Source organism: Pristis pectinata, chromosome 19 (assembly GCF_009764475.1).
Source record: "Pristis pectinata isolate sPriPec2 chromosome 19, sPriPec2.1.pri, whole genome shotgun sequence".
NCBI classification, from domain to species: Eukaryota; Metazoa; Chordata; class Chondrichthyes; order Rhinopristiformes; family Pristidae; genus Pristis; species Pristis pectinata.
Window position 1 is genome coordinate 42,007,531 of NC_067423.1, and position 12,516 is coordinate 42,020,046.

Consider the following 12,516-nt stretch of genomic DNA (forward strand, 5'->3'; position numbering starts at 1 on the left):
GAACACTGTTTATGCCTTGTTGCAGCCAGGCTTGCACTGCTTTGGAAGTGAACATTATTCCTGGATAATTGCACATCCCCCTTCTGACATTCTGAAGCGAGGAAGATCATTGAAACAGTAGCCAAAAAACAGTTGGGTCTAGGACATTGCCCTGATGATTCCTGCAGTGATGTTCTAGGGCAGGGATGATTGCTTTCCAATAACCACAACCACTGCCCTTTGTGCGAGAGACAATTGCGACTACAGTTGTTTTCCTCTTGATGTCCCATCAACTTCAGTTATCCCAGAACTCCCTGATGTCACACCCTTGTCAAATGCTGCCTTGATGTTAACAAAAATAACTCTTGCTTCACCAAAGGAATTCAGCTCTTCATTCCAAGATTGGACCAAGGCTGCGATGATGCCTGGAGCCAAGTGGTCCTGGTGAAACCCAAAACGGGCATTGGTGAGCAAGAGCCCCTCACTGCCACTGAGGACAGTTTCCATCACTTCACTGATAATTGAGGGTAGGCTGATTGGAGGGTAATTAGCCAGATTGAATTCCTCGGGCTTTTTGTGAACAGGACATACCAGAGAAATGTTCCATTTGGTCAGGTAGATGCTAGTGTTGTAACTTCTAATACCACTAGCTCTAGAGCACAGATCTTCAATGCCACAGCTGGGATGATGTCCCATTGTTTCTGGTTCAGAGACCGTGGGGTATTTCAGGAGGAAGCCAAGATAGATCTACTCAACATCTCTGGCTGAACAAGGTTGTGAATGCTTCAATCTTTTCTTTAGTGCTCATGTTTGGACCTCACCGTCATCGAGGATAGCATTATTCCTGGAATCTCCTTGTCCTTTTAGCTGCTTAAACATCCTTCGCTATTCAAAGCTACTCGCAGGTAGCATTCCCAGCATGGCCTTATTTTTATTGCACCTGACGTGCTAGTACTAGTAGACCGAGGGATCTGCCAAGCATGAGGTTATAGGTTGTGGTGATGTACACTTGTGCTATGGTTTACGACCTTCACCACATCAAGGATATCCAGTTTTAAGCTCTGACTTGTTTTAAGTCTATCCCATTAAGTACTTTTATAGTGCCACATAACATGACAGAGGGTGCCCTAAATGCAAGGGGACTTGGTCTCCCCAAGGACTCTAGAGTCATTATTTCTCCCAATGTTATTATGGACAGATGCATCTGTTACAGGTAGATTGGAGAAGTATGATTATCCCTCCCATGGGTTTACTCACTACATTCCACAAATCTAGTCTGGCCGCTTTGTCTTTCTGGACCCAGTCAGCAGTGCCACAACCTGGTCAATCTGGGTGATGGACATCAAAGTGCCCCATCAATGCTCTTGCTTCGTTCGGTGCTGCTTCCAAAAGTTGGCCAGCATGGAGGAGCACTGAGAAAGGATGTTAGGGAGAGATCAGATGGATTCCTTGCCCACATTTGACTGAGGCTGTCATGAGACAAATGGGTCTGGAGTCAAGTTTGAGGACTCCCAAGACTACTGCATTCTATCATGTTGCCACTTCCAGTGGGTCTGTCCTGCTGGTGGGACAGGACAAATGCAGGGATTGTGAGGAAGCTTTGGCACATTGTCTATAAAGGCATGATGCTGAGAGTACAACTGTGTCAGACCATTGCTCGACTAGTCTGTGGGACAGCTCTCCTAATCTACATACTGGTCCCCAGATGTCTTGAGGACTTCATTAAGTTGGTGTCAGGATCATACTCTGAAAATTTATAGATACTAAGACTTGTTTGAATGTTCAGACTCAAACAATGCTGAAGTGCTTCAGCCACACCTTGGATCTCCTTGAACTTTAACAGAAAACTTCTCAGGTCATTTGATCATGCAGCATTTCACAGTCCCAGACTTCATCTAAAAGTGGCCCTTTGCTGAAGGGAGCAAAGGGAAGCGGGACTAGAACACACATAACCAATATTCAGTGATACAGAGCCAACTCTAACTGATCTTTTAGTCAATGCTCATTCTAATCTTGCCAAACTCAGCAATAACTGGGGATTAAGCTATGGTTTTCTAGGCTTCAATTAGCTGAGCAATAAGCAATAGATTTCTTAACTACTCAGGACTTAAAATTTTATTTACAGTTGTTGTTTCAAATTCCCAGTGTAATTATGCAACAAGTAATTAATATAATAAGATAAATACATAGTAAGATAATAAGTTCTTCAATATGTTATTAACCTTGTGTAGCTTTCTGTCTCTAAGACAACAGAAAAAAAGTAGGAAACTAAAATATTTTCTTTATTCTGAAACCAAAATTGCAAAATAAATTTAGGCTAAAACTTTGATCAATTTTTACCACTACATAACCAATAAATATTCAGAAATTGACACAAAAAAGCGTAACAACTAACACGATCAATACCTGACTGAGCAGCTGCCCATGGAAAATGGTGTTAATCACATTCAGAACTCTTTTGATTAGCTTTTGCTGTGATATGGGAATTGATGGCGTATACATTGTTCTTGCAGCTTCCAACTCCTGCTGAACTTTATCCAACAGCTCGCAGAGAAACTCCTGAGCATCCTGCTGGGCATATCCACGGAATGTTGGAATAAGTCGCCAGACACAGTGTAACATAGAAAAGGGCGATACCAATGCCCATTTGCCAGACCACATGACCAGAAAGAGAGTATGGAGCTCATGGCATAGGGAAATATGTTTCGAGTTAGGCTCCTTTAGTTGAATGAGCTCCCTATTTTGGCTCCGAGATGCTCCCCCACTTAAGCCTTCCGAGAAACTGGGTCGCCTCAAACCCTTTTCCTCATCCAGAGATGCACTTGAATTGATGTCACCAACAAAGTATCGCTTGCTAGAAGACCTGGTTTTCCCATTTGCTGTACCAGCCAGCAGATCTTGGGAATGACTTAAATCAAGATCCAAGAAACACTCACAGAATACTTGCAAGTGACTTAGCACCTGTAGAATGGAGTTCATATAGCAGGTATTACCCAAATTCCTCAGTCCTGTCACACCAGGCGTGACGGTTGGCCTCCGCTTAATAGGAGAATCACCAATTTTTTTCAATCTAACTGTACCTGAAGTAAGGCCAGCTGTTACTGCTGGATATTTTGCAGGTGTACGTTCAGTTGGTTGGTCATTTGTACGAGGGGGTTCTTTTATACGTGAACTCTTACGTGGCGGCAAACTTTGAAACTCTTCGTGCAGCTGCCGTTTCAGCTCTCGTCGTCTTTTCCTGGCGTCTTCTCTTTTAATTTCAGCCTCCTCCTTTAATCGCTCTTCTTCAAGTCTTAGTTTGCCCGTGGACGTCAGTGCAAACCAAGATTGGAAAATTTTAGACATAAGTGATCTACGCCGATGCCAAAGTGCAGTGAACATCCTATCTTCATTTCGCAGCTGTGCTTGTGTGCACCCCCGAGAAAGATAAGAGTCATCACCACCTGCCATCGATCGCAACGTCCTACCACTTCGGGTTGTACAGTCATAGTTTTGGCTCTTGATTGCACTTAACGTGCTCCTCAATAGTTTTAGATCACCTGTGGCATTGTCATTTAACACATAGTCATCACATATATAACAAAACACATATAGTTCATTTACTTCCAAGGCCACGGGGTGTTTACTTTCCTGAAAATGTTTGAGTGCATGTTCTTCATTGTATCGTCCACAAGCAACATGTGAACAGCTGAGACATGCCCACATTGACTCTGTAGTATTGCAGTCCATACAATGCCATTTCTGAGGATTTAATATTGAATGATCCTGGGCAAGCCGAAGCCGCCCTACATGCTTGCACTTATCCATCGATTACAGGCAACACCATTCTGGAAGTTGCACGACAAACATCCAACATGATAAACTGCAAGAAATAAACAAGAAGCTGAGCATGAGTATCAACCATAAAGCATTCATGAAATCAAATTAACCTTCAAATAAGTAGGATGTGGGACATAATATGGACTTCAATGTGGGAAGGGGTTTTAATATTTACAATTTGTCCACTCAACACTGTCTGCTGAACAGGCAAGAGGAGAGACCAGACACATTTCAGATAAGGATGAAAATTTACTAAACTCAAAGATGCAAGCAAAGCTGCATCCTCAAAACTGCACTGCTTAAATCCTAGATACATATTTACCAATCTCCTCATTCAACTAAACTTGGTCAACTAAAATAATATGTCTAAAGTTCGACACTTTTTGGTCATCTGGTCTCACCCAAAAAGGCATGAGAGGGTACGAAGCGTAAAAAAAAAGATTGGATCCAATTGTTATTTAGCTGCTTAAAGTGAATATTGTTCTCTAATTGTACATTTTTGAAATTATTTTCAGAAACACTTTACAACAATACTGTACTGGAAATTAAGCTTAATCACTTTGCAAGTTAAAGTCTCTAAAATAGGAATAAGCTTGCCTTCATTAAATATCTCTTTCCATCAACTCTACACATTTGGTAAGGTTTCATTCAACTTAACTGTTCTCTCCTCAAAATAAATGGTCATCTATTAACAGGCATTTTCTCCTGGTGGTGGTGGGGTAAAAGAAAGGTTGCCTTGGGTTGTCATTTAACTTCAATTCTACTTCTTCAAAAGCTGAACAAGTTTTAGTATTCAGGAAACTTTGAATTAATATTGTGGGATGTGGTTCTTGATTCCCCCCAACCATTCCAATCCATGGAAATCTAGTCAGCAAAATAGTCCTCTAAAGCACCCTCTAAAATTCACAAGTATCACTCGTATTGAATAGAACTGGAGGCCAGTCAGTTGGCCTCAACCATTCCTGATGTCACTCACTGACAAACTGAAGAGTCTTCTGGATAAGTTATGCATATATTGCAATGCCCACACCCATTTATCTACTATTACTTTCCAAAACTTACACCAGATCAGGAAAGCAATAGCTAAAGGGAGAAAAAATTTGGACAAAAATTGTTACTAGGTTTTCCCTAAACTGTCGAGATTTTATCAAGAAATCAATTTCCCTTATTAATATGAAGCAAGCACTCGCTATTTTCTACACTGCATCAAGAGCTGTATACAGGAATGCAACAAACAATGGAAACCATAACCACAAAAGTGGTGAACCTAGCAAATCAACTTCAAGATCCCAGGAAATTGGGTAATATGGTGGGAAACCTACAACTCTGGCAACTTGGTTCTTTTCTTCATCACCATCTGAACATCCCCTAATGAGATCCACTGCTTTTCAAACCAGTGGAAATACTTAATAGCATTTGGAGAAAAAGACCAGTCACCCTTTCATCAGAACTGAAAGTCAGAGATGCAACAGGTTTGAACACAGAATAAAAGGGCTCAACATCTCTCTTTCCATTAACTTTCCACACACATTTGGTAAGGTACCATTCCACCACTGCCACCATCTTTTCTCCTCAAGTTCTATCCGATACGAGTGAGACTTGTGAATTGAGAGAGTGTTTCATAGGACTATTTCAAAGTATAGATTTCCACGGATTGGAGTAGGTTCCACCTTTAGAATTCACATTCCACACAATTACCTCCCTTTGCAATCAACCTCTCCAAATCTTTTCACCGCCATGCAGACAGTTCATATCTGTCGTCTTAACATTTCTACTCTGCTTACTTCCTCTAAAAAATATTTCTTTGAACTTGCAGCTTTCAGTTTGATCATGAGCTGCCATTAAACCTGGCGCTACCTCCTACTTCTCTCCAAGACCACGAGCCAATGCCAAACAGCAAACCATTTCCCACACTGTAAATGACCGAATCTTTTCTGCAGGTCTTCCCCTCCACCTTCTCAATCCTCCACCTCTGCCCCTACCTTCCCAACATCCACAAGAAGTGCCCTGATAAACTCAATTCTTTTATCTTTTTCTTGCTCCATGGAACTGGCCTCCTTTATCTTGACTATTTTGCTTCTGTAGTCCAACTGATTCACACCGACATCTGCAAAACTCTGGTCTACTCCTCCACACTTTAAGAGTGTCTAGCTTCCTGGCTTAATAGTCCAATCCCTTTATAACATCCATGCTGCACCACAGGCCTTCCCTGAGCAGAGGTCACATCAGATCCTGTCCATCACTAACATTGCCTTCTTGGTTGGATCGGCTCTTACAGCGAACAACTTGCTTCATTTACTGCCTCCAAATAAAGGTAATTTAATGTGAATCAGCATACTCCTTACCTATGCTCGTCCCTGACTGACGAATTGCATTCCACTTACAGATAGGTCTAGCAACAATGCCATAGCCAAACACACTCCCCTCCACATATCCTGAAGGAATCACTCCATATACTCTGATCCACTCAATACCCTTCTTCCCTTAAAGGCATCAGAGATGCAATGTCACCAAGATCCACTAAGATGGCCTGGTGAACTCAGCCACTTCAATGTCTCCTTCCTCAACAGAACTGATTGCTTACAATTTTGACTATTTCAAAAAGATGCAACATGCAGGTCTTCACACTAATACTAACATTCTATAAAATGTAGCGCTGTATGTGTGTATGTGAACTATATGCTCTCACTCATTTGACTGCACTGCCCAGTTCCATGCAGATTGAAACAGAATGTTTTTTTTAAAAACACATCCTTTGATCTCTGCTTTGAACAGAAAACATTCCTATAATACTTTCATGCTTAAAATGTTACAATTAATGCTGCCACCCTTGTGGTATGGTTAAACAGTGTTGGATAGAAAATACCATTATGAGAATGAGTACTGAGTGTCATCGCACAGGATCCTTTTTTTTTGCTTAATGTACATAAATAGATAGAAAAATGGTGTATGGATAGATTGTTTGCAGTCAATAGTAATTCCCACCTTATTAACAAGGATTATAATTCATTAAGGACAAATATAATTACACCATTTACTGTCAGTTCAGCAAGTATTACAAAAACGTGAATTTTCTGTAATTAATTTCTGCAGAATTTTTAAGCTGGCATCCCAGTGTGAGCAATTCTCACACCAGTTACTATCAAAGGGAGGAACACTACTTTCAACATGGACATAACCTCTCAGTTATACGGAGAGAATACAAGCTATCAAAGAATCAGTGAAGCTCCTGCACAGGAATTTCATTAACCTCACCAGTACTCACCCCAATGTGCAAGTGTCACCCTGGGTTATTTGCTCAAGTCTGTATGGACCAAAGATCAACAAACTACCAACTGACATGAGATGAAATTATTGAAGTGGCTAGAAGCAAGTCTTTTCCTACTTTCTTAAGCCAAGGACATTTAAATAACACCTTTGTAAATACTTGCAAAGGATAAAACCGACAATGCTTTTTCAAGCCAAATGTCTGCAACGGAGCCTTTAATATCCACTTTAAACAGAACACCCCATTATCCATCAGAAAGGATAAAACTGACCAGAAATTGTGAAAATGTCCAGAAAAAACAAAGTTAGTGCAGACGTAAAATCTACGCCACTCGAAGGAGTCCTGTATAATGAAATGGTTTAACCTTTCAGACAAGGTAATGAATTAAGTTCTGCTGGTTCAAATGGACATTAAAGATTCCATGACACTATTTGAAAAACAAGTATTTTGTTCCCTGCATTTGCCAATATCAATTTCAACTAAAAACAGACCACCTTTCATCTGATGGTTGTCTGCAGGATGTTGTGGATTTAAAACAGCTGCCTTGTCTACCTTGATACCCTTCAATGCAACTCAAAAATTAAGATTCAGTTCAAAAGTCATTTTGTGGTACATCCTTTGCCTGGAATAAGTATACAAAAAGAGTAGAATGATACTATTTTTGTTCAAGGGTTGATGAAATAGTGGGTGGGAAGGATTGCAAAAATTGTGGTAAGTAACAAGGATAGTAGATAATTGTTATATGACTAATTGATTTCCAGTAGCAGCGACCAATAAAATTGGTTTGATTGGCACCACAAGGTTGCATCCAAGATCCACAGGCAAAGTGAAATAGATTTGAGTGCCTTTTCCAAGCCAGCTAACCGCAGTCAGTTCAAACTGACTGAAAAAAATATCTTCAGTATGAAAGTGTACTCCTTTTGACAAAGCAGAAAAAGGGAAAAACAGGTCACAAAAGAAATGATGAATGGACTTGAAACAGGAAATGAAATTAAGTAGCACCCACTTTCAGAATGTATTTGCGATTTTAGTGCAAAGGTAAGCAATATACAAATCCAAATAATTGTACAAAGGCCTGCAAAATAAACCATAGAAGTCTGAAGCCACAAATGTCATTCAAGTGCTCATCAGCCTCCCATCCTGCACCTTCAGTAAACCACAGCTTATCAAAGTGCTGCTGCTGTCTCATAGCCCTAGTCACGCTAGGTAACATTCACTCATCAACTGAGTGTTTATAACCTCTGACAGTGAGTTTTATGGACTGGGAGCCAAATTTAGTATTTTAATCCTGATTTCATAATCTCCTCCAGGCAGAATACCCTCAGAGACATCTGCACTTCTCCAATTTTGGCTGCCTGCATATACTCAAATTTTTAAAAAAAGAGCTCAACTATTAACAGCTGTGCCTTTTTCTGACTCAGCCCCAAGCCCTAGAACTGCTTATCTTACCACAGCTCTCTTAAACACTCTTAAATTTTACAAAGCTTTGATAGCCAATCTATTCACTCATTTTGATTCACTAACTGTCAAAACACTCCAAATTCCTAAGGCTGTCTACGTTAAAGGCATTACATAAAGGCAAATTATTATTACTGCTGATTTTTTTCAATACTGTTCAAATGTAAACATATATAAAACAAATCTGCCTCGCGTACTTGGGAAATCAAATGATATGACATAAAATTTGCGTAACTAACAAATTCAAAACTATATGATTCCAATACAAAATGTTGCACTACCTCAACTGATCAACCAGTTTGATTTTTCTTTCTTGATATTTTGACTAAACAAATCCAAGGGAAATAATCTTTCCAAAAAAGTGCAATTCAGTATGTCCAAGACCCAATTTACAAAGATCTGATCATCTGCAAAATGCTACTCATCAATATGAAGGAGCACCACAACCAATTTCACTATTTCCCCTGTTTATGAACTGTGCCAATTCTACTTTTGTTGTAGTATTCTATAATACAAAGTGCAACCAGATCTGGGACCAAACAAATCAAAAACAGGTAACTATGTAATAATCAAAGATTATGACAATTTTCTTTATATTAGCAAATATGGTAAAAATACATTCCAGTAGCAACAAAAGTTTCAAGATAAGCAGAAAAACTTGATGCTGATCAGAATGTTTTGGCATAACAGTATATAAATCACTAAACCTTGTGATCATCCTCTCCTCGCTGACAGATTTAAGTCAGCTTTCTGTATATACCAACCCCACCCCCATATTGCCACACTTTTCCATCACTCAACTTTTCAAAGTTGCCAATCTTCAAATTCAGGACAAGCACATTGCAATACGTGAAAGTCTTTGTATTCTATACAGTCAGAACTTTGAACCACTCTCAAAGGGGTTACCTTCTAAAAGGATATAATTTTTGAAAAGTAATAGTTCCAAAAACATGGAAATTTTTCCTACTCATCATCTCCAAAGCAATTTTTGAGAACAACAATGACAGAATATCAGGATAATTCACTGTGTTATCATAGAATCATAGAACATTACAGCACAATAGAGGCCCTTCGGCCCACAATGTTGTGCCGACATTTAAACCTTGCCTAAAACTATCTAACCCCTTCCTCCCACACATCCCTCTATTTTAAATTCTTCCATATGTTTATCTAGCAATCTCGAACTTGACCAATGTACCCGCCTCCACCACCACCCCAGGCAGCGCATTCCATGCCCCAACCACTCTCTGGGTAAAAAACCTTCCTCCGATATCTCCCTTGAACTTCCCACCCATTACTTTAAAGTTGTTTAAAGGATTATGTTGTCCAGAACACTACACAGTTCAAAGGTTACAAGTTTTTTCTAAACAAAAGGAATGTCATACAATAAAAGCAAATCACATTGAGATAAGACATGTTGGGAAAAACCCCTTGTCTGTGGACCAAAATAATATCACAACAGTTCGTAAAGCTTGACTGGCTCAGGAACGTGTCAAATTATTTCCTTATATGGCGAGAGAATCTACTCACTTTCAAATGAGAAATAGGAAATGTTTTCAAGCCTGGAATTGAAATATACATTTTGCAATATTGCCGTCATAAGATGCAAAAAGAAATGACAAATAAAAAGGTCGAGCGACAAAGACTTACGAACAATACAGCCAGCAAGTCATTGAGAAATTGCTTCACACAGTAAGTTATGACCTGCAAATGTTGTAGGTGATGGGAATGTGTGAGGGACTGAATATTTATGTAACCAATTTCAAAGCCATAACCTGTCAAAATATACATCACAGTCTATCGCATTTTGGAAGTGAAATCACAGTTATAATTCAAAGAAACACAGCAGCCAATCTGCATTTGGCAAGACCCCACAAAACAACATGTGAAGAAATCACAATATTGGTCATGGGATAAATACTGCCAGAAGATCAGAACTCTCCTACACTTCTTCAGAAAGTGCAATGGGATCTTCCACTTAAAGGGTAGAGCTGCTGTGGCTTTAACGCTTTGTCCAAAGTCAGCACATCTGATGGTGCGGTGCTCCCTCAGCACTCACTGGTGTCAGCCTGGAATGAATGCCTTAAGTGGGCCCCCAACTCTGAAGATTTAATGTCCCCCTAAAGCTAGGTGCCTAGAATCAAGCACAATTTAATTGAGTCTTAAAGGATTTCCTGGCTTTTGAACCCTGTTGATAAAGCTAAGAATCCTGTACGATCAGTTTGTAAGACAAGCTTTTCACTGCACCCCGGTACAAGTGACAATAATAAACCAATACCAATAATATTTTGACATTTGGATTTTCTAAGATTTCTGTGCACATACCCTGTTATCTGCATCTTCAACTACTACTTAATTAATATTACATCTTCATCACTTTTTAAATGAATCACCTCACTTTCCTTCAGCGTAAATTTCATCTACCCAGTCTGATTGTCTTCTGTGGTTAATTTTCTTTTTATATTTTGAGCTTTATATCATCTGCAAACTTTTAAATTATGCCATGCCGGTATATCCAAGTTCAGGTCATGACAATAAATCAAAATGTGCAATGGTCCTAATACTCATCCCTTGGGGGAGGAGGTGAGGGATGGCTGGTGCGGGGGAGAGAGCCAGCAAGAGTGGGGGGGGGGGGGGGGGAAGAGGGAGAAAGATTAGGGAGCTGGGGGGTGGGTGGGGGGGCATGGGGTAATGAGGGAGCAGGTTGGGGGAGGAGGGGGGAAAGAGAGCAAGCCAGTGTGGGGGCAGAGACAGAGAGAGAGAGGGAGAGGGGGAGACAGACAGACACAATGTGGGGGAGTGAGCCAGGTGGGGGCGGTGGGTGGGTCAGGTTGGGAAGGCAAGAGTGAGCCGGGGTGGGGGGCAAGAGTGAGCCGGGGTGGGTGGGTCAGGGTGGGGGGGGGGGGGCAAGAGTGAGCCAGGGGGTGTGGGTCAGGGTGGGGGGCAAGAGTGAGCTGGATGGGGTGGGTCAGGGTGGGGGGGGCAAGAGTGAGCCAGGGTGGGTGGGTCAGGGTGGGGGGGGCAAGAGTGAGCTGGGGGTGTGGGTCAGGGTGGGGGGCAAGAGTGAGCTGGATGGGGTGGGTCAGGGTGGGGGGGGCAAGAGTGAGCTGGATGGGGTGGGTCAGGGTGGGGGGGGCAAGAGTGAGCTGGATGGGGTGGGTCAGGGTGGGGGGGGGCAAGAGTGAGCTGGTGGGGCAAGAGTGAGCTGGTGGGGCGGGTCAGGGTGGGGGGCAAGAGTGAGCTGGTGGGGCAAGAGTGAGCTGGGGGGGTGGGTCAGGGTGGGGGGGGCAAGAGTGAGCTGGGGGGTGGGTCAGGGTGGGGGGGGGCAAGAGTGAACTGGGGTGGGAGGTGGGGGTGCGTGGGAGCCAGTGGGACCGAGGGCACCACCGGGGGCGGATTTCAGCGGGAGGACGGTTGGATCGGATCCCCGGGCCCGGCCCCACCTCCCTCCACCCCACGGACGGGGCGGGAGGGGGGCACCGGCCCGGGCAGCGTGCCGGGGCCCGGAGAGAGAGAGAGAGGGGGCGGCCGGCCTCTCCTCTCCGCCCTTATTCCCCCCCCCCCTCCTCCGGAACGAACGCACGGGCCTGTTCCTTACCCGCACGGCCCGAGCCCCGGGTGAGCGGCGGGCCGGCGGCTCCCGGTGCCCGTCCCCGGCCGAACCCGCTCCATCTTCCCCTCACACCGCCGCCATCTCGCACGGCTCCGCGGGCGGCAGCCGGACGCGCCTGCGTCAGCCGCCGGGCCCGTGACGTCACCCGCCGCGCTCCCACCTGTGGGCCGACGTCACGGCCCAAGCCCGGAGCCGCCTGTCAATCACTCGACTGATGCCCGTCTTTGCAAACCGGCCTTCCATGAGCTCCGGTCTTCCGGCATTGCATCAGCCGTTCGCCACCACCTCACGCTTTTACTCCTGAGGGATGACTATCCGGACCATTGCACTTTTTGTTTCACGGTGATGACCTGAATTTGGATATACCCGCATGGCATAA

The 12,516-nt window shown here is 43.0% G+C and overlaps 1 protein-coding gene across 1 annotated transcript in view; it reads right to left on the reverse strand.

Moving 5' to 3' along the window:
- The window catches only part of usp44 (ubiquitin specific peptidase 44), a 46,755-nt gene extending 34,490 nt beyond the window's left edge, over positions 1-12,265 (reverse strand). The window contains exons 1-2 of the mRNA XM_052033418.1: positions 12,123-12,265; positions 2,386-3,841 (exon numbers count right to left, since the gene is read on the reverse strand). Coding sequence (XP_051889378.1) covers positions 2,386-3,786 — 1,401 coding nt within the window. The 5' untranslated portion in view covers positions 3,787-3,841; positions 12,123-12,265. The remainder of the gene's footprint in view (positions 1-2,385; positions 3,842-12,122) is intronic.
- Between the last annotated feature and the right edge of the window lie 251 nt (positions 12,266-12,516).